This window comes from Metarhizium album (assembly GCF_000804445.1).
Source record: "Metarhizium album ARSEF 1941 chromosome Unknown scaffold_14, whole genome shotgun sequence".
NCBI lineage: Eukaryota > Fungi > Ascomycota > Sordariomycetes > Hypocreales > Clavicipitaceae > Metarhizium > Metarhizium album.
This window is the reverse complement of record NW_024467588.1, coordinates 262,986-289,338: the sequence shown is the minus strand read 5'-3', so window position 1 is coordinate 289,338 and position 26,353 is coordinate 262,986. Positions and strand designations below refer to the sequence as shown.

Here is a 26,353-nt window from a genome sequence, read left to right as displayed (position 1 = left end):
ATTCCCTACATGCTCAATGGTTCACTTACGTTTGCAAGTGCCATCAGCTCATAGGATTCAGCGACCATGAGGGTGAACTTGGCTCGTCACAGTCGGTGGCTCTTCGTTTATCGACCGACTTCTGCGCCTGTCTGTCTTCCCTGTGTGAACCAGGTCCGACGAAGACTGATCACGCGACCCGTGGTGCAGAGGCCTTTTGCGAGAACATTTCTAAATGCACTGTTCCCGAAGCCCCCGCGAGAAATCCGACAACCCGAGTATGAGCCAGGATGGATGCAGATCATGGTTTGGAGAAGTCGGATGCTTGACAATCTGCGACCGCCGCCGAGGAAAGAATTGATCGACTCGCTGCGGAAGCTTATGCAATCGAAACTGAAGAGGAGGGTACCGCTGAATAGCACGCAGGCGTTGCAATGCCACAGATTGCTTGAATATCTTACGGCTGGTGGAGGGGATGACCAGTCCTCCAAGGCGATGTCTTGGGCTGATTTGTCCATGATACGACAAGTTCTTCTCGATGTTGAACCGCAAGAAAGAGGCGAAAGTTATTTGAAGTTAGCAAAGTCATTGTACGCAGTCTGGTCTTCGGGGAATTACACCGGAGAAGCTCAGACTGTGCAGCTGCAATGGAGCTATCTCATCCAGATGCTATGCCAGTACGGTGGCTCGGAAGAAGCACTGCTAATGTTGAAATCAAAGTGGGCGGATTCTTCGTACAGTGCCTACTTGGTCAAGGAAGATCGACTGCTGGTATCGGTCGCCTGTGGACTTGCGAGAGAGGGCAAAGAAGCGCAGCTTGTCGAGCTGGTTAATTACGCCATGGTACACGGTGTCCCATACGATGCTACCATTCAAGCGGCGATGATTCGATATTTTGCCCACAACGACAAGGTCACCGAGACTCAGCATTGGTTCAACCAGCCAACTAATGAGAAGTACTCTCAGCCCCAGGTATATCGAGACATAGCATCACTTGCGAGAAGAAACAACCTCCGGGACTGGGCGGTGCCTCTCATCCTCGAACTAGGGCAATCACAACCGACGCGAAACCATTGGGACGTTATACTGCAGTCCATCTTACTGCTTGGGAAGGGCTTGGCGGAAGTAGAAGCCATGATGGGACACATGGTCGATCACAACGGGGTGCTTCCCCCCACGATCAGTACCATCAATGGCCTTCTAACAGTTGCGGTTGAGACTAAGGATCCGGAATTGGGCGAGGGCATCCTTGCGCTTTGTGCCGAGAGGGGCCTTGTGCCGAATGGAGAGACATATCTTCAACTGTTCCGCCTGCGGCTAGAAACTGCGGACCTCAAGGGCGCACAACGTGCTTTTGAACAAGTCAAACATTTCGAACCGTGGAACAACGAAAACCACGGGACAACGGATCTCTTCGATTGTTTTCGTCAATGCTCAAATAGCTATTTGACCCTGCTATCACAGCAAGTGCCTCCAGATTTCGAGACTATTCTTGCGCTTCTAGACGCTCTCGAGGAGGAGCAGATGCTACTAGGCCCGGAAACTGTAGCAGCTCTTTGTGTCAAATTTCTCGAGAATGAACAGCACTTTGATGTGATTGATTTGCTGTCTCTCCATTCTTTCCACTACAGCGAGAAGCAACGAGAGGTCGTGCAACACGCGTTTGTGGAATTTTGTCTCGACAAGGAGACTAGTACATCTCGAGCATGGGGCGCATACCAACTTCTCCGACAGTTCTTTCAGGACACCAGCTACGAGCTCAGGATGAAATTGATATCATCGTTTTTCGATCGCAAACGCCCAGATATGGCCTCTCATCTGATTCGACACATGCGCCAACACCGAAACAAGGCTTACCACCCTACTATGGATACCTATATCCTCTATCTGGAGGGAGTCGCGGAGCATCCCGATCCCGAGGGATTAGTTAACATACACAACATGCTCAAGATGGACACTTCTATCCAACCAAACACCAAGCTATACACCGGACTGATGCTGGCTTACGCGGCTTGCGGCAAGCCAACAACATCGCTGGACTTTTGGAATGAGATTACCCAGTCTCGTGAGGGCCCGTCGTATGCAAGTTTACAGGCAGTGTTTTGGGCATTGGAGAAGAAACCTGGTGGAGACAAGCAGGCTCGTGAAATTTGGGAGAGAATCGAGCGGATGGATCTGGAAGTCCCGCCGGCCGTGTACAATTCATACGTGGGGGCCGTGGCTGGAAGTGGCAACGAGAAGGAAGTGCGAGGGCTAATTCTGAATATGGCATCCTACGTCGGATCGGAGCCGGATTCGATGACGTGAGTCCAGACCACCGCTACAGACAATGGGGATAAAGAAGCCCTGGATACTGATCTATAGAAACAGGCTAGCCATTGCGCACAACGCGCTGCCCGGACAGGAACTACAGGAAAACTACCGCGACTGGGCAAAGAAAAAGTACCGGGCCACGTGGGCAGAGCTTGACAAAGCCGGCAGACGGCTTAACGAGTTTGGCCTCTGTCAAATCAAAATTAAGCGTATCATGAAGACATGATTTGTGTATAACAGAAATAGGCATAAAATTTTGGGTATTTGTATCTATACATGAAACGGAGCTCGAGGCTGTTGTACATAACACAGGCATGTATGAATAATCGAGACACGGCGGCCGACGAAGTCGACGGATGACAAGTTATCTGAGCCCTTGTTACGTCCGAGAGTCGAGCCGCACCCGCTTGCCCCGTCCCATGGTCACCTCATCTCCTGTCAGGGAAAAAGTCATCCCGAATCATTTCGGGATGATCGTGAATCGTGGGATAAATGCCCATCCCCTGAACGCGACGAATCATCTTTGCAATCTTGCGCTGGTTGACGGGCCGCAAGCTCGTGCCGGCCGAGTGAATAATCTGACCCGACGAGGTGGTGAACTCTTGCACCAGAGAAAAGTTCTGTACCAAAACGTTAACAAGACCCGGTGCAAAACTTTGTCGTCGTCGTCCCCTTCATGGAAGCCGCCGGCCCTCACCTTGTACATGTCCAAAGGCCTGATGCCTAGTGCGTCCACCACGTCATTGCTCCTCAACGACCTCTTCCTCCACTTCTGCATTTCCACGGGACTCAAGTCGTGGGGCGAATACACGTCGCCAGCCTCCCACCTCCTGGGCATCTGCTTCAAGTAGTCTGCCGAATTCTTGGAATTCCTCAGCGCCTCGATCGACTCGAGCCTGCTCCTGTTTTGACTGTCGGTGTAGCGGCTCATCATGTTGGCAGCCGCTTCGCCGGGACGCATGGCGCGGACAGGGGGGCTGCGCTTGTGACGGTCGGCGCCCATGGAGAGGAGATTGCTGCTGGACGAGGGCGTTGGCGGCCGGGCTTTGTGGTGATGGGAGGGAGGATGGGGGGCCTCCCGGGGGGGAGAGGCGACTGCGGGTGTGCAGGAGAATGCGCGAACGACGGCCCGGGGAGGGCATAGAGCGCGCAGGGCGCACGAGGCGAGTCGTGCCGGCATTGCTGGCGACGTTTCTTTGATGTTGGCGAGCATGCGTGGACGAGGCGTTGGCAGAAAATCGAGCAGGAGGGAGCCGTCCATCCATGGAGGTGCGCAGCTAGCTCTAGCTCCTGGTTGGTGGGGGTGGGCGGATGACCCACTTTATTTCCCGTGGATTTTCTCCAAGAATTTGGCGACTTCGACGCAAACCTCGCGACGCCGTCACCGTCACCACCTGCGAGGGGTATACTTTTCGCGTGGGCTGCAAAGGCGAGTCGTGGAATGAGTGACTCACCCGAAACGATATACTGGATTCTGCAAACACAGAATCTTGAATTTGATGCCGGCAGCTGCCCAGCATGGTCCGCAAGCTCAAGTACCACGAGCAGAAACTCCTCCGCAAGACCGACTTCATCACATACAAATCCGACAATGACCACCGCGACAAGGCCGTCATCCGTCGGTACATGATCCAAAAACCCGAGGATTACCACAAATACAACAGACTGTGCTTCCCCCCCCCCCCCCCAATCATGGGTGGCACACAACATCAACAACTGCATACCCGACTGAATTGCCCCAAAGAGCAAAAATAAAGGCAAGAAAGAAGACTGACGTCCATGATTTACTAGTCTCTCCGACAATTAGCCCATCGTCTGTCGCTGCTACCCGCCGAAAGCGCCACGCGCCGCAAGCACGAGGAGCTCCTCCTCAACAAGCTCTACGACATGGGCATCCTGTCCAGCAAGTCGAAGCTTTCTGCCGTCGAGAACAGCGTCACTGTCAGTGCCTTTGCGAGGAGGCGGCTTCCTGTTGTGATGACGCGGCTGCGCATGGCGGAGACGGTGCAGGCGGCCACCAAGATGATTGAGCAGGGCCACGTGCGTGTGGGCGTCGAGACGGTGACAGACCCGGCGTATTTGGTGACGAGGTCGACCGAGGACTTTGTGACGTGGTCTGTGGGCAGTAAAATCAAGAGGAACATCATGAAGTACAGGGACCAGTTGGATGATTTCGAGCTGCTGTAGAGAGCATGAAGAGGGCACCAGGCTGGGGCGGGCGTTGCAAGGCGTCGGAACGGGTTCTTGATTCTGATGAGGACCGGCATCGCGAGGCGTGGACAGTGTCGATTGCTAATGTAGACTGGCTAGAGAATTCAGGCTTTTCGGGTGAGGGCCATTGCTCGACTCAGGTCGTGGTCCATTGGTATCCGTGGGCGAGGCTCGAGTATTCTCTTTCAAGGGTGCTTCAGTTCCCAGTCATGGCATCTTGATGCATCGTCCGTTGCTGTTGGGGCTTCCAGAAGCGCATCAGATCGCCCCTTGCTCGCAATGATGGATCATTCGGCTCTTGCCCCACGCCAGCGAACGTGACGAGTGTTGACCACGGCGCTCTGCGACTCATCTGTCTGTTCTTTTGCGACGGCCAGGGCTCCAACTACATAGGTACATGTTGTCACTCTCGCCTTCTCGCTCGGCCTGTCGGTGGATCCGGCACGGTGTTCCCGGCCCCACCTCGGCCCTGGCGACTCGTGGCATTGGCTGACAACCGCTCCGCCTGGCCGCCCGACTTTGCGGGCAACCCAGGAAAAGACCACGGCGTATTGTCGGCGCCGCGCCCGGGACCGTTGATTGCCAAAGATGGAAGTTGGCAGCAGGACAGGCACCTGACTTGAGCTGCCCCCTTCTCCTCCTCCACTCGCACTTCTCACCACTCTTTCCTCTCTTCTTGATTCATCTTCTCAAATCAGCAAGGCACTTCGGTTGCGTGTAACTTGGAGTTTTTCGTCGTCTCCCCTTATTCATCGACCCCTACAGCTCTGCCCACCCACCATGTCGCTGGTCGCTCATATCCAGCAGCTTTTCGAGTACCTCGTCGAGCCGTGGCTCATCATCGCCTCGTCAATCTCCCACATACCCAGTACCATCTCCGGTCTCGTATCCTCGGGCGACTATGGCAAACTCTTGTCGCCGTCGGCCTTTGGCAGGGAGCTCTTTGGCAACCTCTGGGTGACGCTGGGTCCGGAAACAAAGGCGAACGCGGAGCCAGTCATCGTTCCACTCCTCGAGGGCAAAGTCTCGGGCGCAAAAGTCCATGACCACGTCGTATCCACGCCTGTCCACGGGACGGTTCTCGAGGTCGGGGCTGGCAGCGGCATGTGGGCGGACGTGCTGGCCCGCGTTCGCGAAAACGCTTCTTTTGGGACGGGCGAAATGGGAGGACTGAGAAGCAGAAGGGCTGAGAGCGGAACAGGAGCAGGTCGAGGCGGCATCACCAAGATCTATGGCATTGAGCCGAACCCCATTTCGGCGGCGGCTCTGCGCAAGCGCGTGAGGGAGGTCGGCTTGGGAGACGTGTACGAGGTGGTGCCCGTGGGCGTTGAGGACGTCACGAGCTCCACGGCGTGGGAGGGCACGATTGAGCCGGGGAGCGTCGATTGCATCGTGGGGATTCGGTGCATGTGCAGCATTCCGGACCCAAGGGAGAATATTGAGCGCTTGTACAAGCTGTTGAAGCCCGGCGGCACGTGGTATGTTTTTGAGCACGTCAAGACGACCCGGGGCTTTCCCATCATGCCTCTCTATCAGCGTGAGTGCTTTGATCCTGCGTTTCGCCGGGGGGGGGGAGGGGGGTGAGGATTGCCGCTGACTCGATCGGATAGGCTTTGTCAACTGTGTTTGGATGTTCTTCATGGGGCCGTGCCGGATTTGTAGACCTACCGACCAGACGCTGCGCGACGTCGGCACATGGAGCAAGTTTGACCTGGCAACTTCACCAGATGAACCTCCTTACGCCGTTATGCCTCATGTCATTGGAGTCTTGACCAAATAAATACAAAGCCGCAGTTTACCTGCCAAACATGGACTATCGAACGGGTGCACATCGCAGCCAGCGAATCAATGCCATTCAAAAAAGAAAGGGGGGTATCTTCCGGAAACAAGTCCTCTCAAAACGCCTATAATTCGTCATCACCGTCATCGGAAATAAAAATCGAATCTTTTTTTGACGTGCCCTCCACTTTGAATGTTTTTGGCTTCACTTCAATACCTTCCGGGGCACCCTCGTCTCCGTGCTCAACATCCGCCGTCTTGACTCCCTCTTCCTTGATATTGTCGTCCGTCATGCCCTCTGTCTTCGAGTCTCCCAACTTGATGCCTTCAGCGTCAATGTCCCCATGCTCGACGTCCCTCCTTGTATTTTCATCCGTAATCGTCTTTGTTTTTTTGTCCTTGTCCTCCGTGGTGTCTTCATCTTTAACCTGCGCCACGTCCTCGCGGTTCACAACGTCTTTTGCATCCCCATCCTCAACCACCGCCTCGGCAGCAGCCTCAGCCGCCCTGTGCGCCTTCGAATTCTCCGCTCCCTCCAGCTGTGCCTCCCTCCTCCTATAGAACGCGTCGAGACAGTTTCTCCTCGCCTCTTGCGACCAACTCTCCACCACGAGCGCAAACTCCGTAGCATTAATGAACCCGAATTCCTGGCCCATGGAACAGAATTGCCGCAGACACACATCCTCTGGCGGTCGATACGTGCTGTGCAGCACGGTTCCATCGTCCTCGTCCTGGCTGTCTGCAAACAGGGTATTTTGTCCCTCTGCATCCCCGTCGGCGTATGAGCGCATGGCGGCTCGGCGCGAGAGCTGCTCCTCAATCTTGGACGTGCCGATAACCTCAGAGTTGTCGTGAGTGTACTCCACGCCGGCTGACGCCAAGATTGCCTGGATGGCGTCGCTTTTGGGCGCGCCCGACTTTTTGGACTCCAGCAGCTGCTGTTGGTTCTCGGCCGTAAGAAGGGCAGCCATCTGGCCCGCGCCGCCGTCTTCGGCGCCGCCCTCTTCCCGTATCAGCGGGCTCAGCGCTTCTTCGTCCTTGGCCGCCCGCTCCATGTCGACGTCTGCCATGTCGACGCCCGCTTTGGCCTCGGCTATGTTGGTGTTGTTCACAATGTTCCTCACGAGGCTGGACGTCCCGTGGTACGTGAAGATGTTGGACAGGCCGAAGATCTCACCCTTTCTGTCCTCGTCATGCTGCACGCCCTTGAAGTATCGGCGTTCAGACGAGGCCGTGTATCCGATATTAGCCTGTTGCTGCTTGTACACCTGTCGCGCGTAGACGATTTCCTCGACGGTGCCCTGAGAAATGAGGCGGAAGACCTCAACGTCCCGCGTCTGGCCTATTCTGTACGCGCGGTCCTGGGCTTGCAGGTCGTACGATGGGTTCCAGTGAGGGTCGACAATGACGACCTTATTGGCGGACGTGATGTTGAGCCCTACCCCGCCTGCCTTGGTCGAGATGAGGAACACAAACTGCATGGGGTCGGAGTTGAAGGTGTCGACGACGTCCTGTCGCTCCTCGTAGCTCAGCGACCCGTCTAGGTAGCTGACGTTGTAGCTCGTGCTCGTGAACAGGTGCTGCAGGATGCGGAGCAGTCGCACGCTGTGGGAGAAGACAAGCACCTTGTCGCCGTTTTGGTGCCAGAACCTCAGCAGCTTCTTCATGACTTTCCACTTGCCGCAAAGCTCGGGGTCGACAAGGCTTCTGATCTGGTCTCTCTTCTCGTAGAGTGGCCTCCACGTGTCCGGGAGGCAGAGCTTGAGCGTTTCGAGATCCTTCTTGTGCTTGCTGTCGAGGTCTGTGGTGGATGGCGTGAGCAGCGCGAGGTGGTTCGCTAGCTTTTGCAGCGTCATCATGCTCGGAAACACAATGGCGGGCCATCGTCTGCCGTCGGGGAGGCGGGTCTGACAGCACCAGCCCTTCTTTCTGCCGTGTGGGCATGGATCCGATACCGTGCGCAGAAGATGAATCTCGGGGCAGCTGAGGAAGCTTTCGTACGCCTCGGCCTGTACGTCTGTGAGGGGGCAGAAGACGACCCTGTCCGTCTTCCTCGGTAGTTGGTCTGCAATGAGACTCTTCATGCGCCGCAGGAAGTAGCGGGGCAAGAGGTTCTGAACGAGCTTTTTGGCAGTCTGTCGAGCCAAACTTAGCTGGGCCACCGTTGCGTCGTGGGACTGCCCGACGGTCAAGGGCTTGCTGATGGCCTGCATCCACTCCGGCTTGGTCCCGAGATGTCCTGGGTTTGTCCAGTCGAGCAGCGTCCACAGTTCCTCGTACTTGTTTTGGATTGCGGTTCCGGTGAGCCCGATGCGACAGAGCGAATTCACCTCGTTCATTGCCTTGGTCGTTTCGGACGACCTCTCTTTGAGTCGGTGGCATTCGTCTGCGATGCAAGCATCCCACGGGACCATGTTGATAGCACTGCGGTTATTTTTGTACGTGTCATATGTCGTGATCATGATCTCGAGGAGCCCAGATCGCGCCGTGCCCATGACGTCGTCCTTGTTTGCGCCGTGATATATGTCAACGTGCCACCACCCCCATCTGTTCAACTCGTTCTTCCAGTTGATGATGAGAGATCCAGGGCAGACGACGAGTATTCTGGGATACCAGCGATCGGGGCGAAATCGAACTTCCCTCATTCGTCTATCGTCCCGCTCGTCACCAGTTTTGCCGAATGCGGCTGCGAGGAACGCAGCGACCTGGACTGTTTTGCCAAGACCCATGTCGTCGCCGAGTATGCATCCTTCCTGGAAGACGAACTTGCGATGAAGGAACTTGGCCCCAACCACCTGGTAGTCTCGCAAGTATTGAGCGATGGGTGCTGGGATGAGCCCGGCCGACTGGGGTAGCTCAATGTCTTTGTACGGCCGAGACGGCTTGACACCACTTCTGGCATCAAACTCGGGTCTCTGCTTGAGCTCTCTCGTTCCTGTTGATTCAAGGAAATCAATATCAGTATAGTCGGGAGGAAGCATGAGGGCAGCCTCGTGATACTGTTTCCTGTTTGCATCATACTTTCGACGTCTCTCTTGTAAATAGTCCGGAATGTCTCCGAGATCAGGCTCATCTCTTGCCTCGTGTCCACTGCTAGGCTTTGGATTTTGCTTGTTTTTTGCGATTGACTTGCGTTTTGCCCTTCGTTTTGCCGGCTTCACGGGCACTGCATCAGAGCCGTCAGACCAGTGCACCTTTTCTGAGACGTCATCGTCTCCGACTTTGCGCTTTCTTGAGCGACTGGCAGCTCTCTCAGCCGTCGAATTCTCATCTTCAGACGCTGTTGAGTCATCATCCGGTATTTCAATGATTTGATTCTCATTTTGGATATTCATTCTGGCGTCGCCATGGTGTTGCGCGGTCTGCTCAACGAGCATGTGATTGCGCGCAAGGGCAGAACGTGAAGCGACGAGGTTGACGCCGCCTACCTGCTTAGGCAACAGGGTCGCACGTGACTAGACCTCATCCCGTCGAATACCAAAGTCCAACACTCATTAACCTTGGCGGGAATTCTACATTCTCCGAGCACGGCGACAAGGTGTTTCAGCCACTGTTGATTCGATCAAGACATGAAATACGTAAATATCTTTTCAAAAGATCTCCCTGCAGGGCCTTGTATCCATGACCAACCGCAGGAACCACGCATCACAGTTCGCAAAAGGCGGACGGCACAAAATATCGATATGGACTTCTCGGGCTTGGTCACTCCGGTCAGGTCAACTTGAAAATTCAAGGCGACTCTCTCTCCTGACATCTTTTCGTCCTAGGTCGGCCAGAATGTAAAAACGCAATACGTGACAAAGACATCTATACCACAAAGCGGAATCTACGCTCCATGGCCTCCCCAGACTTGATTGCGCCCTCAACCGTGTCGCTTCCATCCAATTCCTTGTTCAGCCGCACTAGCATCCTCTTCAGAAAAAAAGCGGCACATGTCGCCACTGCTGCCGCGACACAGTTGTGAATAAAAGCTCCAGTATATCTGGGGGCGGCCGATTTGGGGTACAAATAACTCGTGTAGATGGACGCACTGTTGAGCACGGCATTGATGAAGGCGAGGGCTGCGGCTCGTTTGGCCGGCGGACGTGGCAAAGTATTGCTAATCCAAACCAGAGCAGTAGTAAGTCCGTCGCAGACACCTGGAACCTAAACAGACGATGTGTCAGAATAACCAACCTCCCCAAAGACAGCAGCAGATGACCAACCATGAGCATCATGGCCACATATCTGGCCGTATTGTTTGTTGTAACAGCCGAGATGATAAACGTCACTATAGCGGCCGCATAGGCCGCATCAGATATGGACCGGACCGGAATGACGTCAAGGGAGTAATATTCCCCCTGTACGGAATCATGGCCGGCGACTCGCATTTCCGGGCCGTTGGTCAGGAACAAAATCCCGCCGACGTACAGGGCCTCAAGGAGTGGGTGCATTGCCTCATCCAGATGTCAAACTTGATCCCTTGGTTTCAGAATTTCGCACGCTATTGAACGGAGTGGGTGAATAAGAGACAGATTTCCGTTCAAACAAAAGCTCCCGAGTATATCGACCCGCCGGATTTCCCAGCGCCGCCTCCGACGGACATGGTACTATTTCAGACGGCAAGGGGGACTCCACGGTCGTAAATGCACGTGTCTTGGATGCTTCGCGCCGTGACGAGCGAGAGAAGGGCGTTGCTCCCCCAAAATGGAGATGCCCTGCGCTGTTCGAGCTTAGTGACGGGAATCGGGTGCTGGCCAACGGACGATTTGTAGTTGGCACAGAATCTTCAGATTCGGTTCAACCGAATCGCCAGCTAGGCCGGCCATTTACGGAGCACTTTTGTTTGAAATGCTTGCCCTCTCTCCTCTCATCGTCGAAATGCACCTCTAGCACCGCACGCACTGAAAGCTGGCTTTGCTGCCGTCTTCATTAGAGCACTGTCGTGGACAAAGACGATGATGGAAAAGTCCGGGAAACCACTTGCCAGCCACTCGACGGCAAGCTGAAGAGGTCCCGCCCAAGACAGCAAAGCCTGTGCCGCTATTGACAATATCTTGACGGATGGACTGATTAGTAAAATGGACATGGCGCTTTCTCTTCTGTCAGTCATGTTGCTCTTCCGGGGCATGGGTGGCTCGAGTCCTCCCGTATCGAACATGATTTGGCATAAGCAACCCAAGCAAGCGTCTTGGCAAATTATGACCGAAGGAACCTGGGTATGGCCTCATTTACCTTCACTCTGAAGAAGGGTCAATGCGAAAGTTGCGGCTAGAAGTACCGTCTCCCTGCAGAGGGTAGCTGGATGTCACAACGTGATGTGATTAGTTCCCCTCAAGAGTATTCTTCCCCTCTAGAGGGTCAAAACGATCTGACTCTGGCAAAGAGACTCCTGAGATCGAACTCTCGTCAAGGGGGCTGCACGATGCGCACGCAGCTTACGGTGACCTGACCAGCAAAGACCGGACTTTTACCCGTACGACGACGCAAGCACCGCTTGATGGTCCGCTTTGCCCATCCCATCTCAACCCCCAACAAGGGCTTCGATATTTGACACATCGTTTGGGGGTCGTTACTTTGGTACCGTGCTTTTTCTTGGTATTTCTCGCAGCCGCCTTTACATGCCAACAAGAAGGAAAAATACCTCGCGGTGTCCCAAGGGAGATGTTCCGACAAAACAAAAGCAAATCCGTTCAGGCGCCACCTCGACCCAAGAACCAATGGCTATCCATTTTAGTCGGTCCAACGTGGTGGAGCGTAGGCAATGTCAATGGCTGTTCGGGATAATTACGAGATGAAAGGGCAGGGTGAACGGTGCAAAGGCGCCGAGTCAGACCAAGGGCTTCCTGACTTGTAATTTTGGCCCTCCTTCCTCCCACTGTTACCCCATGATAGGCTAATCAAAGATCTCCAGGCAGCCAGTAAACTCTACGGTTTAGCTCTGCCGCGTATGATTTGCGATGCGTCGAATCCGCTGCCCTGGGCACTCGCTGGCCTGTGTGCTCGTTCACTGCAAGAAATACCCTCCGCGGTCCTTGACATGCCACACGAATTCATCAAAAAAGCAAAGAGAGTCATTATCATGAAGTGGTGTGCCTCAGCCTCGAATTTGCGATTGCTGGCCGAAGCCAAGACGAGCGAAATCAGCTTAGTACAGAAACGTCGCCGCTCTCGCGTTGGTCCTTGCCAGATCAACACCAGCAAGATCCAACTACGGAGAAGGGTTTTTCAAGACCGATTTATTTCTAGCGACGAGCCGCCCAGAAGTCGATCGAACCTCGAGTCAGCCCAACGATTTAAATGACGACAATAGGCTTGAGTTGCCATGTCCTTATCCTCGTTTACAGCCGAAGCATGGACCGAATACGCACTGGGACTATGTATCCTCGTTGCGCGAATACTTTGCCGCGTCAACGTTGTGGGAAGGAGGTGGGACGGAGATGACTACTTTGCCGTCCTGGCCGCCATTCTCTGGACAGTGGGTTACCAACCTGCCCCTGACGAGCTCGAAACGGTGTCTAACCCGAGGGCAAAAGGCCGAGTTGTGCACCTTGCAGTTGATAGGTACATGACACCAGCTGGACTGGACGTCCGTGGCTTTTGACGAAGCTGACCCCTTCCCCCAGAAATGCACGGCTCCCTCAAAGATGTGAAGCATCGGGTGGTCCTCAAACTCAGCGAGGAAGAGAAGAGCAGCATCGTATTCGGAGCCAAGTGCGCCGTGGCAACCTGGTGCATCTACGTCTCTCTGATCTGGACACTGAAAGCATGCATGCTCTTTCTCTACGGAAGGCTAACGTGGGTGAAATCCTGACAAGCTACCAACGGAAACTGACGCCTGCAAGCCTTGACCTGAAGCAGCGGCAACTGGTCAAGACGACCGCTGTAGTCTGCGCCGCGGCATATGTTGCGACCATCGCCGTCGTCTGGTTGCATTGCACGCCGATACGCAAGAAGTGGCAGATTCATCCGTATCCCGGCGGTACGTCACCTCAAAGGGGGCCGCACTCGACGTACCAGCACACCCGTTGACGAGAGAGAGTGTAGATGCTTGCGCCAAGGGCACGCCGGTGCACTATACGCTGGTCGTGACGAACGTCAGGTCAGGCCATGATGTCTCCCACCCTGTCCAGAGAGAACGACGAGTAAGGCTTACACCTCGCAGCACCGACTTGATGATAATGGCTATTCCGTTACCGCTACTTTGGAAGGTTCAAATGCCGCGGCTGAGGTAGGTCTACCGTGGCCACGGGATCGAATGGGGAATTCACCAGCGCTTACAGGAAGCTGCTCTGCGGCGTTTGGCTCTGCACGGGAGGTTTCATAATGCTGGCTGCCATCGTCCGCTTCATTCTCTGCATCAAACACGCGACCAGCACCGACCTCACGACCGTCTGGTCCCTCCGGGAGACTGTGAGCATGAATTCCCAGAATCTCGACACTCACTCCTGCGCCCATCTGACGTTGCTCAGTTTGTCGGCCTCATTGCCGCCAATATCCCCATTCTAGGGCCTTGGATGGTTCGCGCCGCCCGCCATCTACCTGTTGCGAGGTCTCGCGATGGATCAAAGGGCAGCGATGCCAGAGGCGCCTTGGGCCCTCCGCCGGGCGGACACAAGCTCTCTCGACTGGAGAGACAGGCCAAGGAGAATAGGATCAGGAGGGGCCTGGGCTGGGCGACGATTGACACCGGGAGCCGTGAACCTATTGTCAAGGCGGAAGCCGAGTCACACTTGCGGAGTCCGCTGGGGTCCGGCTTGAGCGGGAGCACAGCGAATGGGACTGCATCTTCTGAGCATTGCACTCTGGAGATGCCGAAGCTTGAGGTTCCGTCCTGCGACGGATCTTGTGTGAACGACATGGAGTGCGGCGAATGATGAGATTTTCATATGCTGGAAGATGATGTGTCCGAAACACCATATATACATTGCTGCTTAATATATACGTCAAACATTGTCTTTGAAACAAAGCCCAACACACTCGCAGTCGGCCGCCTCACGATCCCCTCGAGCAGCTCCACAGAAATAGGCGCATCTGGAGCCACAAGGTTAGACGTGGCCATCAGCAATGACCTTGGCAAGGTACGGCCACCCTAGTAGCACGGTAATGCCAGGGGCGAATCTGTACCGCGTCAGCACGTTCCGCCCTCGACGCTCAAATCTTGCCGGGAGCGGCGTAAACATACATGGCCATCTGTTTACCCAGACGTTTTGCCTCGCCGGCCCAGTCGGCCTTGGCTGATTTTCGTGTAGCGGAAACGCGCTGGAAGGGATGAGGTTCCATAGACCGCGCGGCGGAGCGAGCGGCTGTCATGAGGGAAAACGACCTTTGCGCTGCGGTGCGGGAGACGGCAGGGTTCATTTTGTGCGAGCAGTGCTTGAAAAAGAAGAAGAGGAAGAAGAAGAAGAAGAAGAAGAAGAAGAAGAAGAAGAAGAAGAAAGAAGAAGAAGAAGAAGAAAGAAGTAAAAGTAAAATGATTATGGCAGCACAGAGCGGACTCTAGTTTCGTAGAGAATATGGAGCAGAGATTGTGTCTTTCCTATAGGGCTTGTATTTGATATGAATGGATGGATGTGACGTCGAGATGAAGCTGCATGCAGTGCCTTTTGTACCTGGTGGCACGGCGTAGCACGACACCTCCTGCACACGACGTTTGAACTTTTTTATTTTTATTTTGGCTAAGGGATTCCATGAATAGTGGTCGACACTCTTCGGCTTTGGCTTGCCAGGGTGGTTCAACTTGTGGTGGGCAGATATGGCCTGTGTTGGTCGCAATTATCACACCACTGGCGATGAGCGCCTCTGCCTGTTGACCAATGGCCGGAGGACCGCTGGCCGGAATGGGTGCCGGCTTATGGATTTACCCACTCTGAGCTCCCGAGTCCTTAGGACGAAGATGCCGAGAGAGGCAGTGCCGCTCCATCACCCGTTCTTTTCGTTGCGGCAGACCAATGTCCGTCGAGGGAGTTGGCTTACACACAAGCCTGATATCCGAGCCCGGGGCGGTGGTGCCATCCTTTCCACCCTCGGGTCCGGCCAGCGGGGGCCGCAGGGACAGGTATTGCAAGCAAGCGACGGTGCTGGGCTCAATGTCGGTTTCTGCCTGTCCGGCGGATCCTCGTGCTTCCGAAGGTCGAACCATGATGGGGTTGGCTGTGCTCGAGACCAAGTGATGGAGACGCCGAAACTGTCTATGCCATATATCATGGCAAGCTACGAGCGGTGCATCGACGCGCGATCGGATAGCCAGCCAGTGTAATTGAACCTGCTGATCCTAACTATCATCTTGGCTTTAGACATATGCACCACCGTAACCGGCGCTGTCGGGCATTCAGGATCATGCGACTCCAAGACGGAACAAAGGCAGCACGTGCCCGTGTCAGGTCGTAAACGTCTGAAGCGTACCGTTTTCTCGCCCAAAACGACGACGGGTGTCAGTCTGGAGGGCGATTCAGGCACGAGAGACAGTTGAGTATCGAATGCGCTCAGCATTTGATTCTGCTCGAGCTTCCAACTGCGAACCTTTGCTGCACATGAGCGATCCGCACCGGCCGAAAGCCAACGAATTGACGCAAGAGTGGGAAGCAAGGAGGACGTGCACATACCTTTGTCCGGTGCGTGTCATCCCAAATAACTCATCAACAAGCGAAAAGGCCCCTCCGGACAGAGCCGCTTCGCTGACCGGGCTTGTCCGTACGAAAGGTACAAAGCCAGTTGTCCACAGCTGTCAAAGAAGAACCTCTCGATCGCAAGCAAAACTTCTGTAGCGCAGCACACCGGTCCTCATCGACCGGAAGAGCAAGCACGAAAAGCAATTCCACGTCGCCACCCCCCCAAGAACGAAGGCTGATCTGGCCAAAATATGGCGCGCACGATTTCAACGGCTCTGTACCTGGATATGGAAGGAACCAAGGCAGCGCCTTCCTCCCGGCGATCGGTGAAGACCAGTTTACCACGGAGTACGGAGTACTAGCCCCGCGATTCTCCACGTTGTATTATGGAGCAGTGCCGGGTTTAAGATTCCAAGGAAAGCGTCACCGACTTCCCCCGCACGCGAGTTTCAATCGTGAAGCAGGCAAGAGCCAACACCGTGGACATTGATACACACGCTTTTTGGATTTACAAACAGCCACTCAACTGCTTGTCTCGCAGCTGGACAAGAAATACGCACTTGACAATACTCTAGCTAGCATTCGCACCTACCGCCAAGATGCCCCTCATCGTTCCGAATGTGAACCCACGTGTCATCCTGGGTCTGATGACATTTGGACCGAGCTCCGAAGATGGCGCCCGCGTCACCGATCTGGACACTTTCAACAAAGCGCTTGACCTGTTCCAGGCGAGGGGATATAACGAGGTGGACACAGCTCGTGTCTATGTCGGCACAAAGCAAGAGGCATTCACGAAAGAGGCCGGGTGGAAGGAGAGGGGGTTGACGCTGGCCACCAAGGTGCATTATCCAGCGGCGCCTGGGGATAACACGGCTGAGAAGGTGATTGCCTCGGTGGAGACCAGTCTCAAGGAGCTGGGTACTGACTGCGTAGACGTGAGTCCCTTTCCGGTGCCTGATGCTCGGGATGATGCAATTCGGCAGAGCCAGATCGACTGACAATGATGGGCGTTTATCAGATCCTCTATCTGCACAAACCCGACCGTGGCACGCCGTTCCAGGAGACCTTGGAAGCCATGGACAAGCTTCACAAGGCTGGCAAGTTTGTTCGCCTTGGCATCAGCAATTTTGCTGCATACGAGGTGGCCGAGGTCATGATGATTTGCAAATACAACAACTGGGTTCGGCCCAGCATATATCAAGGCATGTACAACTGCATCACGCGTAACATTGAGGCTGAGCTTTTCCCTGCCTGCCGTCGTTACGGCCTCGACATCGTTGTGTACAACCCTCTGGCCGGCGGTCTCTTCTCGGGCAAGATCAAGTCGCACGACATGATGCCCGAGAGCGGTCGGTTCTCGGATGTCAGCTCCATTCAGGGCGCCAATTACCGACGGCGCTATTTCCGCGAGAGCACATTCAGGGCCATGCGGCTCGTGGAAGGAGTCGTCGAGAAGCACAGCCTGACCATGATCGAGACTGCGCTGCGCTGGGCAGTGCACCACGCCAAGCTGAAGATCAGGGACGGCAACGACGGGATTCTTATTGGTGTATCGAGCGTCGAACAGCTGGAGGACAACTTGAACAACCTGGAGAAGGGCCCGCTACCGGCCGAGGTTGTCGAGGCTCTCGATGATGCGTGGCAAATATCCAAGGCTGACTCAGCCAATTACTGGCACGGCGATTTGGACTATGCTTATGATGCCAAGAAAGTGTTGTTTGGACCTGAAACAAAGTAGATGGACATGCATGGGACTGCTTCGAGAATAAGAGTGAAACACTGATGACTTGGTGCCCCTGGTGTGTGTGTACCTTGTCGTCAACTCTGGTCCTGGTGAGTGGCGAGAGTCCCGGATAAATATACATTGATACAAATCGTAAATAAAAATCTAGTGCTAAAAACTGTAAGAATACATTTACAAGTAATTTTTTTTGGCATGTAATTTTACAGTAGAGTCATATGCAGTATAGTAAAAACAAAAAATACAAAAAATACAACACTTTTGAAGGTCTGAGTGAGACGACCAACTAACTACTCATGACCTTGATCCCGGACAGACAAGTTGAAGCGGCCGCGACGGATAGCTGCCGCGCTGCCGTGCGGGTTCAGCTGACAGTTGCATGCGGATCGCTGTACAACGGTAGCATTTGACGCAGATTGATCGATCGAGATGCTGCTTTCCATTCACAACCACAGGTGGCGGACCGAAGCGCACGCGGCCTCGTGACACGGGCCGCAAGTCCAAGGATCATGAGAACCGAAAGTCACGGCTGCGGTACGGAAGTACCTACCCTGGTATCGGGGCGTGCCGGGCTAATCCTGGGCTGCCCGTCCCCACGGCCAAGGCCCGTTAGGGACGCGCCACCGAGGTACCCGCCTGGGACTTGAGCGGCCGTTTCAATCCTCCAGCGGATCGACGACTGGTCGCTCTTCCAACGTGCGCTTCGGGAGCATCTTCGTATTCGTCGCCCTGGCTTCTTTCCGACCCCGGACGTCACGGCGGAATTATATCATGCCTCCCGTCGCTCTGCCTTGAGTCCATGGCCGCGCTTCTAGCCTCTCATCTCTCCCTCTCCTCTGGCTCGGGCACTCGGGCATTTTGTCGTCATAGTCAACGGAACGGGCCCTGCTCTCCCTGGGCCTGACTCGCTCCCTTGACTCCTTGGCTTCGATCGGGAGGAGGGAAAAAAAAAAGGAGCGAACAAGACAAAGAAAAGGCCTCGTCCACAAGGCTCATTCGTGCCGCTTCACAACTCGAAGCTTCATATCAGTCTACGGTTGGCTTTTTGAGCATCGAATGCCTCTCTCGTCACCACAACCCCAATTGCCGACACACCACGACCCCCCTTTGTCCGCCAAGACACCATGCCCAGCGATCGTCGGCCAAACCTTCAACGTGGAGGACGCTCCGGCACCCCGCTGCTCTTCAAGGCAGAGGACCACATGGCCGAGGTGGAATCCAAGCGGCCCTCTCTCTCTCCGGCGTCACAACCGACCCCCGACACCCACGACACCGCAGCCGGTTCCCACCCGCCCATGACCGCGGCCTCATCGCAACGCGGCGCCTTCAGCCGCCAATCTACGATGCACTCGCGCAATCCTACCGGCGCGCTCGAAGCCGCCAAGGCCTCTGCCCGCAAGAAATACCTCTTCGCCGGCTTCTTCCTCTCCGTGTCCCTCGTTGCCTTCTGCGTACAGACCGAGCTGTCCGCCTACATTCAGCACGACCTGGCCTGGGGCAAAGCGTACTGCATGATGTATCTAACGCACAGCTCGTGGATAGTTTTGTGGCCAATGACGGTTCTGGTGTTGAGGCTCCAGAAGCGTCACGAGCCGTGGGACCAGTTCTGGCGGAGACACCTGCAAGTCGTCCTCTCGACCGTCACCATGATTGAGCTGCAGACCATCAACGTCACGACGCCCTCGGTCGCCCGGCGCGGCAGACCGGTCATGTACCTGGCGCGCATGACGATATACATCACCTCGGCTCTGACCATTGCCGGCCTGAGCTGGTACATTGCCGTGAGCCTAACCACGCCATCCGACCTGACGGCCATATACAACTGCAGCGCCTTCTTCGCATACGCCTTCTCCGTGCCGATCCTCAAGGAGCCCCTCCGCGTCGACAAGTCCGTCGCCGTCATGATCGCCATTCTCGGCGTCCTGGTCGTGGCCTACGGCGACACCGGCTCCGAGGAAGCAACCTCGTCCGCGTCCGGGCCCTCTGACCCGGGCGCGGGCTCCCGCTTCGCAGGCAACCTCATCATCGGCGTGGGCTCCGTGCTGTACGGCCTCTACGAGGTCCTTTACAAGCGCTACGCCTGCCCGCCCGATGGCGTGTCCCCCGTGCGCGGCACCATCTTCGCCAACGTCTTCGGCTCCTGCATCGGCTTCTTCACGCTCACCGTGCTCTGGATCCCCCTCCCCTTCCTGCACTGGCTCCACATTGAGCGCTTCGAAATCCCCGACGCTTCGACGTGCTGGCTGATCCTGCTGGCCGTCTTGTCCAACGCCACTTTCAGCGGCTGCTTCCTCGTGCTCATCTCGCTGACGTCGCCCGTGCTGTCCAGCGTCGCCGCCCTGTTGACCATCTTCATTGTCGCTATCGCCGACTGGGTCCTGACCGGCCAGCCGCTGAGCTGGGCCGCCATCGTGGGCGGGAGCATGATCATCGTGGCCTTTGCCGCCTTGAGCTGGAGCACCTACCGGGAGATGATGGAGCACGAGGCGCACAAGCTGGCTGTGGATCTGACCGACGATGAGGGGGACATGGACAGTGATTGAGTCTGTGTGATGTGCATTGTAGACGGTATCTGGAGTTTTGAGGGAGTGCGTTTCTTTAATTTTTTGTCTGTTCCCCCTCACCAACGTCATGGCATTTTGCGAAAACAGGTCAGTCAGTGACAAACCGGGTGGTTTGCGACGGGGTTCCAGCATATAGAGACAGACAGACGGTGCGAATTCGTTTTCTAGATATGTGTATGTACGGCCGGGACGACGCGGCCACCCCGGAACTGGTGCATTCCACTCCAGTATATAAATACGTCTCGAATTGTAATAGTCTTTCAGCACCACCGGCGGGAGCCATGGAGTGGCAGACGGGGACGGCGTGACCTTTCCCACGAGAGCTGCCTATGACGTCTCCCCGAGTCCGTTCCAGCTTCCGTGGCCCGACTTGGCGGCCTCGACGAGCCGTGGGCCCTCGTCCTTGAGCCTGGCAAAGTTCTTCTCGGCCTCCCATGCCCAGATGCTGTCGCTGCCAAAGACGAGGTCCATTTCCTCGAGGGTTCGCTGATTCGATTCAGGATACAGCGCCCACACGATGAAGATGGTGAGCACGTTGACGCCGCCGAAAATGTAGAGCGTCCTCTCGTTGAGCTTGTCAAAGATGTAAGGGAGCAGAAGGACCTTTGCGCGCGCGTTAGCCAGCCCACGTGTGCGCCGGGGAATGCCGGTAAGAGGCACGCATCAGTCACACTTACACACCAGCCGTTGCCGATGGACCAGCCGACGACGCCCCAGGCGTTGCCCTTGGCACGGACCTGAAGGGGGAAGATTTCGGCGGGATACAGCCACGGGACGGTGAGCCAGGTGGCCCCGAAGATGGCCGTGTACAGAAACACGAAGAAGGTGGCCGCGCCGCCGATCTGCGCGCGGTCGCTGGCGGCGGCATCGGCGGTTGCGCGCGCGAGGCCGCCCGCGGCGAACATGCATATGGCTTGGCCTACGGAGCCCCAGTACAGCGTCCATCGACGGCCGATGCGGTCGAGCGTGAAGACGCAGATGAGGGTGGCGAACTTGGTCGCCCTGTTAGCCTGCGGGTGGGATTGGGAAGGCAGAGGGGGGACAAGTTTACCATGTACGTGATGTTGTTGATGCCGCTGACCCAGAGACGGTCCGAGGCGCCAATGCCGGCAATGGTGAAGATCTGAGGCCCGTAGATGGTGATGCCGGCAATGCCAATCCACTCTTGCAGGATTTGCAGCCAAACGACGAGCTGTACGCGACGGCCGGTGTGCAGCTTGCCGGATCCGATGCCGAACAACATGTGCAGGTAGCTCTGCTGGTTGGACGTCTCCTTCTCCAGGTCGCGGATGTTGATGATGTCCTGCAGCTCGGCCTCGGCTTGCTTGCCCTCCTCGCCCTCGGCGCCCCTGAGACGTTGTAGGATGAGACGGGCTTCGTCCTCGCGGCCAACCTTGACGAGCCAACGGGGCGATTCGGGCATGAACCAAATGACGACGAGGAGCAGGACCAGGGGTACGATCTGGAACGCCACGGGGAACCTCCAGATGAATGAGGAATTGGGATCTTTGTACTTCGAAGTGCCGCTATCGTTTTGCTTCGTGCCTTAGCGCTCCATGTCCTGTCCTGTCCTGCCTTGCAAGGACCGTGATGCCGTCCGTTGGTCAAAGGGGGGAGAACTTACAATTCAAGCCAGTACGCCACGACGACGCCCAAAATGTTGAGGGTAAACTCTACGGCAACAAAGCGTCCGCGGGATGTGTGGGCAGCCGTCTCCGTGGCCCAGACGGGCGTGATGGCGTTCAGTACACCGGTTCCGATGCCGTTCAAGACCCGGGCTATGTACGCATCATCATGATCAGCCAAAACACTTTGAATCGCGGCGAGACCCTTCCCCTCCGGCCGCAACTCACCGCAAAACATCCAATTTGCATTCTGCGCCGCGGATTGTAGAGCTGCCGCGAAGACGCACCACAGGCAGGCGAGGCCGATGGTCGTGATGCGGCCATGTCGATCACCGAACCATCCCCCAAGAAGGCAGCCAACCAGAGTACCGGGCAGGTAATACACGGCAACCTTTTCGACGATGAGCAGCGCAGTTAGCAACTCCTGCCGGGACGCGAACACGGATCGCGGCTTCGGGGTCAAACTCACAATACCGCCTTGCAGCAGCGGCTTGTCGACAACGACCAGCTGCTTCTGGTCATCCCAATGGCCAAATCCCATCAATTCCGCGTAGTTTCGTGTCGTGTTCACGCCCCCCATAAGGCCTTGGTCATAGCCGAAGAAGAAGATGGCAATGCCCGCAACTATGCAGACCGTATTGAGAAGCGTCTGCTTGTACAACTTGTGGGCAACATTGTGCTCTGCCACAAACTGGCTGAGCTTCCCCATGTTGAACAATGTGCGGCTTCACCAAGCAATGAACACTGGAAATGAAGGAAGCAACAGAAAAACGTCCCCAGGGTAGTGTTCGGACGATGGAAACGAGGTCTCGACGCGTGTGACCACCAATATCCCATTGGTGGAAGGGCATCTCGACGCCTTTTATAACCTCTCGAACAGGGCGTCATCGACCAGGCCCTTCGAGAACAAAGCCAAACGACCGCTGAATGCAAAAGCTTGCCTTACGAGATGTGGGAATAGTGCGCCAAAAGCCGGCTTAGCGCCGCCGGCTCGGGGACCAGCAAGACTCGGGGGATTTTTTTGCCCATTTTACTCCTGGCCCCCCTCGTTCCCATCTACGCCGCACCAAGAGATGGTGGATGCCGTATCCCTGATGCAAAGCGACGCCACTGTGGGCGCATTGGGCTACCCCTTGCGGTGGCGTCGTCGTAGTCGTCGGCAAAGGCGTCGTCGGGAAGCCGTTTCCTGGTTTGAAACTTCTGGATGCCCGCGGATTCCATGAAGCCATGATCCGTCCCTTCATTTCCCCGCGCCATGGCCCCGTCTCCCCGCACAATCTACGACGCGGCGGGGAGCGCGATCAGAAACCGTCGATGCGCGGTCATGCAGACCCGGCGGTGAGGGAAATGGCAAGCTCACGTCAGTATCAGATGCCCATCCGTCGGCTGGACACACGTGGAGGCATGGGTAGCTCGGCCCAATACTGTTCCTCATCATAACTCTCATTATGCCATTACATAATGAAATGAGCCGCCGCATACTGAGAGATGGTGGTATTCACTCCATTAGAGACTACATGCGCCTAGAGCCAACGAAGGAAAAGCTCCGCGATAGTCTTGAAACGGCCAGGACAACGCTGCTACGACTATTTGATCAGCCACATCAGGGATTTGGCAGCGTGAAGAAGACATAACAGAATCAAGGCGTGTCCCTTGATTAATCCAGCCATATGATTAGGAGAACTGACCTCTCATTGCGAATTAACCCCCCCGGAGTACTCGGATAACGACCACAAACTTCCCCACCGCCCCCGTCTGGGCGTCAAGGGGCGTCAAGGAGTTTCCTCAAGATGCCTCCGCAGAAGGCAATTGCCGACAAAGTCTTTCCGTGGGAATCTTTCTGAGGTAAAGAATCCAGCAAGCTTCCTCATTGGCCGGATGCACAGTCCAGATCACAACTATGCCTCTCTTTGCAAAGAAGTTGCTACAGTTCATCTGGAGGTCTCATTTCAAATACTTCAGGGCTCACCCGCCCCGAAGAAGGACAATATCTGGCCTCACTGACAGGTTCCTGCTGAATGTGCACACCGAAAACCTGACCTTTGATGTTGAAGCCTTGATAAAAGCATGGAAGACGATGTGCTGGTCAAGGCCTCGGTTGGGACGGCTGATCTTGTCTCGATCTCATGGCGTGTGCTCTAGTTGCCTTGGCAAAACCTGTCGACAAATCAGCTCGCTCCATATCAATGGCTATTTCTCTTGCGAACGAGACAAGGCCAACAAGTGTTCCGATAACGTCTTCTTCGAGTCTGTACGCCGAGGAGTTGTAACAAGGCGATTGTTGCTTTGTCCTGGCCTGTCGGCGTCTAGGATCGTTGAAGTATCCCATGCCCGGTGCACAGATTCATTTTTTTGCTCGCGTGGTGAGTAAAAGGTCTTCTCCGATATGGACAGTTAGTTTTGTGTCAGAGATTAACTTAATCCAGCAACTGTATATCTCGAATACACCTTGCGGCCAACGCGATCCTGACATTCCTTCTTGCATGCTGTCCGGTCATGCAACGCAAAGCAAAGCCGGTACGAGTATCCCACTGAAATAGCCTACCGCAGTATCGGCAGTCGAGTCGTCAACTCATTTTTTCAGGCAAGACTAGTCATTGTTGCGCATGGCGCCAAATTTGAAGCGCAGATATCATCTTGGTCAGCTCGCCATCTCCAAGCGACATAGCACTATGAGACAATATTGATCGTCCGCGCCAGGCTCTCGCCTCAGGGGAGCAGGCAGTCATGTGTCAAGGGAGCTTAGTTGGACCATAGAACACAGGCTCCTCGAGATGTAGAGATGGCCGTACCGGCCTTCCTTATCTTACTCGATTCATGCCGGCTCTGACTGTTGAGCCGAAGCTGCTGGAGCTGCCGCGACTCCTTCGGGCGAGCTCCTTTTAGCATCGGGAAGTATGATGGGAACTTTTAGCACGGATCGGCGTCAAGATGGCAAACGCGCCTTGTCGGGTTGACTTTCGGGAGAGAGAATCGCCGGGTCTGCTGCGATATTGTTGCGATATAGGAAAATGCGTCAGGCTGTGGCGAGGGACGTTAGAGTTTCGCAAGGATGCGGCGGAATCAAAAGACGGTTAGTCACTGACGTCCTGATCTGGTCAGACTACCGTATCGAGGTAAAAGCAAACGGGAGGCATTTGGCGACGGAACATGACGATTTATCACGGAAATTTTGTGCATCGTCATGTCGCACAGCACATACTTTAAGCCAGCTGCGTGCATGAAGTTGGAGTGACGGGCTTGACAATGTCAAAGGTCAACTTGTGTCAACTTGTGTCAACTTGTGTCAACTTGTGTCAACCGCTTCACTTGACATCTTCTTGCCCAAGCGAATCCGGTGGTCCTGGCGGCAGCTGAGCAGCTGGGCGTCTGTCCAGGCAGGTGCAACCAGCTGGCAAGGGCAAGTCTGAGCCTCAATCTTCATCCACGGCATATGAGCCCATTAACAGAAACATATTGGATTTATTTTCATACCAAAGGTCTCCGTCCTGAGATTGATTCACACCTCCATTCCAGGCCAAACCTCTTCACCAACGCTTGGCGCCGACCAGCAGCTTGCCAAATGCTCGTTACGTGCTACCAATCATCATGACGACAAGCTGGGACGAGGTTTTGCGAAAACACGGCATACGAAGGATCCCCCATCCAACCAAAGACCAGGTCCGAAAGGCATACGTCCGGGCTGATGCAAACGAGCTCAACGACGTGTGGCAATCATACATCACTGGCCGGCAATGTTGGCACCCCTGGGATACATATAGCCCCCCGGATCTCGAGATAGTCTGTTCCGCGGATATCCGTGTATACCACAGAAACAGTGTGCCCTGTGACTGTGGCCACGACCTAGCTGTGGAGAGGTTGTCCGTGGCTTGTTCACTCGTCGACTTTGGCAACTACGCAGGTTACGACTCTGTGAGACGTTGCTACGCGTTCCGAGGGCAGCGGAGACTTCTGGACGACTTCCTAGGCAGAGCAGAGGAGCTATTCGACAAGAGAGAAGTCAAGATGGCTCTCGTGGCAGCGGTCGGTATCACAATTCCGTTTGCAGGGTTTCCGTCGGGGTGGAAATTGGAAGAGTTTGCCATGCACGCTGAGACCATGATGTGCATATTGTTCCTGGCATCGACTGACGAGGATCCGCTCAACTTTGAGGCCTTGGCCTTGGCCTCCGTGCCGGAAAAGGAGCCGGACAGTGACACGGGCTTGGACTTGGGCGAAGAATCCGACTCCCAGAGTGGCGCGCGCCAGCACGCTGCAGAAGCAGGATCGGCGCAAGGTTTCGACGTTGTCCCGGGTGACGTTGTTGAGCCGGGTCGATATCCCCTTCGACAACGAAAGTCGGTTGTCCATGGTTGAGTCCCATCTACGCCTCTCTTGACGCAGATTTTTCTTGTTTCGTTTGTTTGTGCATGCGCATGTAGTTTATTTGAGCACAGCCAACATACGTGTCATCGAATCTCGACTCAAATTGGTATAGTCATGGGACATGAAGTAGCCTACAGAGGGCGCGTTATCATCACGCTGTGACCTATACAGACACCAGATAGACAA

At 55.3% G+C, this 26,353-nt stretch overlaps 11 protein-coding genes across 11 annotated transcripts; 7 read left to right on the top strand and 4 right to left on the bottom strand.

Annotated features, from left to right (window-relative positions):
• Window positions 1-66: 66 nt before the first annotated feature.
• On the top strand, window positions 67-2,518 carry MAM_05546 (Complex I intermediate-associated protein 84; the record flags this gene model as incomplete). Its single annotated transcript, XM_040824344.1, has 2 exons — window positions 67-2,282; window positions 2,350-2,518. The coding sequence occupies 2 exons, from the start codon at window positions 67-69 to the stop codon at window positions 2,516-2,518; spliced, it is 2,385 nt and encodes a 794-aa protein (XP_040677669.1).
• Window positions 2,519-2,720: 202 nt separating this feature from the next.
• Window positions 2,721-3,472, bottom strand: MAM_05545 (Ribosomal protein S18; the record flags this gene model as incomplete). The annotated part of the gene is made up of 2 exons (XM_040824343.1): window positions 2,721-2,912; window positions 2,990-3,472. The coding sequence occupies 2 exons, from the start codon at window positions 3,470-3,472 to the stop codon at window positions 2,721-2,723; spliced, it is 675 nt and encodes a 224-aa protein (XP_040677668.1).
• Window positions 3,473-3,810: 338 nt separating this feature from the next.
• MAM_05544 (U3 small nucleolar ribonucleoprotein IMP3) lies at window positions 3,811-4,479 on the top strand (the record flags this gene model as incomplete). The annotated part of the gene is made up of 2 exons (XM_040824342.1): window positions 3,811-3,910; window positions 4,100-4,479. The coding sequence occupies 2 exons, from the start codon at window positions 3,811-3,813 to the stop codon at window positions 4,477-4,479; spliced, it is 480 nt and encodes a 159-aa protein (XP_040677667.1).
• An 804-nt stretch (window positions 4,480-5,283) lies between these two features.
• MAM_05543 (phospholipid methyltransferase) lies at window positions 5,284-6,283 on the top strand (the record flags this gene model as incomplete). Its single annotated transcript, XM_040824341.1, has 2 exons — window positions 5,284-6,040; window positions 6,114-6,283. The coding sequence occupies 2 exons, from the start codon at window positions 5,284-5,286 to the stop codon at window positions 6,281-6,283; spliced, it is 927 nt and encodes a 308-aa protein (XP_040677666.1).
• A 124-nt stretch (window positions 6,284-6,407) lies between these two features.
• On the bottom strand, window positions 6,408-9,617 carry MAM_05542 (SNF2-related protein; the record flags this gene model as incomplete). Its single annotated transcript, XM_040824340.1, has 1 exon — window positions 6,408-9,617. One exon carries the CDS (start codon window positions 9,615-9,617, stop codon window positions 6,408-6,410), a length of 3,210 nt encoding a protein of 1,069 aa, XP_040677665.1.
• Window positions 9,618-12,586: 2,969 nt separating this feature from the next.
• Window positions 12,587-14,138, top strand: MAM_05541 (uncharacterized protein; the record flags this gene model as incomplete). The annotated part of the gene is made up of 8 exons (XM_040824339.1): window positions 12,587-12,739; window positions 12,798-12,825; window positions 12,888-13,059; window positions 13,107-13,243; window positions 13,309-13,363; window positions 13,427-13,492; window positions 13,545-13,674; window positions 13,734-14,138. 8 exons carry the CDS (start codon window positions 12,587-12,589, stop codon window positions 14,136-14,138), a joined length of 1,146 nt encoding a protein of 381 aa, XP_040677664.1.
• Window positions 14,139-14,309: 171 nt separating this feature from the next.
• On the bottom strand, window positions 14,310-14,622 carry MAM_05540 (uncharacterized protein; the record flags this gene model as incomplete). The annotated part of the gene is made up of 2 exons (XM_040824338.1): window positions 14,310-14,382; window positions 14,447-14,622. The coding sequence occupies 2 exons, from the start codon at window positions 14,620-14,622 to the stop codon at window positions 14,310-14,312; spliced, it is 249 nt and encodes an 82-aa protein (XP_040677663.1).
• A 1,849-nt stretch (window positions 14,623-16,471) lies between these two features.
• Window positions 16,472-17,610, top strand: MAM_05539 (Aldo/keto reductase; the record flags this gene model as incomplete). Its single annotated transcript, XM_040824337.1, has 2 exons — window positions 16,472-16,807; window positions 16,891-17,610. 2 exons carry the CDS (start codon window positions 16,472-16,474, stop codon window positions 17,608-17,610), a joined length of 1,056 nt encoding a protein of 351 aa, XP_040677662.1.
• Window positions 17,611-18,737: 1,127 nt separating this feature from the next.
• On the top strand, window positions 18,738-20,156 carry MAM_05538 (Drug/metabolite transporter; the record flags this gene model as incomplete). The annotated part of the gene is made up of 1 exon (XM_040824336.1): window positions 18,738-20,156. The coding sequence occupies one exon, from the start codon at window positions 18,738-18,740 to the stop codon at window positions 20,154-20,156; it is 1,419 nt and encodes a 472-aa protein (XP_040677661.1).
• Window positions 20,157-20,504: 348 nt separating this feature from the next.
• On the bottom strand, window positions 20,505-22,511 carry MAM_05537 (General substrate transporter; the record flags this gene model as incomplete). Its single annotated transcript, XM_040824335.1, has 4 exons — window positions 20,505-20,780; window positions 20,855-21,187; window positions 21,229-21,703; window positions 21,802-22,511. 4 exons carry the CDS (start codon window positions 22,509-22,511, stop codon window positions 20,505-20,507), a joined length of 1,794 nt encoding a protein of 597 aa, XP_040677660.1.
• A 2,879-nt stretch (window positions 22,512-25,390) lies between these two features.
• On the top strand, window positions 25,391-26,158 carry MAM_05536 (uncharacterized protein; the record flags this gene model as incomplete). Its single annotated transcript, XM_040824334.1, has 1 exon — window positions 25,391-26,158. One exon carries the CDS (start codon window positions 25,391-25,393, stop codon window positions 26,156-26,158), a length of 768 nt encoding a protein of 255 aa, XP_040677659.1.
• Window positions 26,159-26,353: the final 195 nt, after the last annotated feature.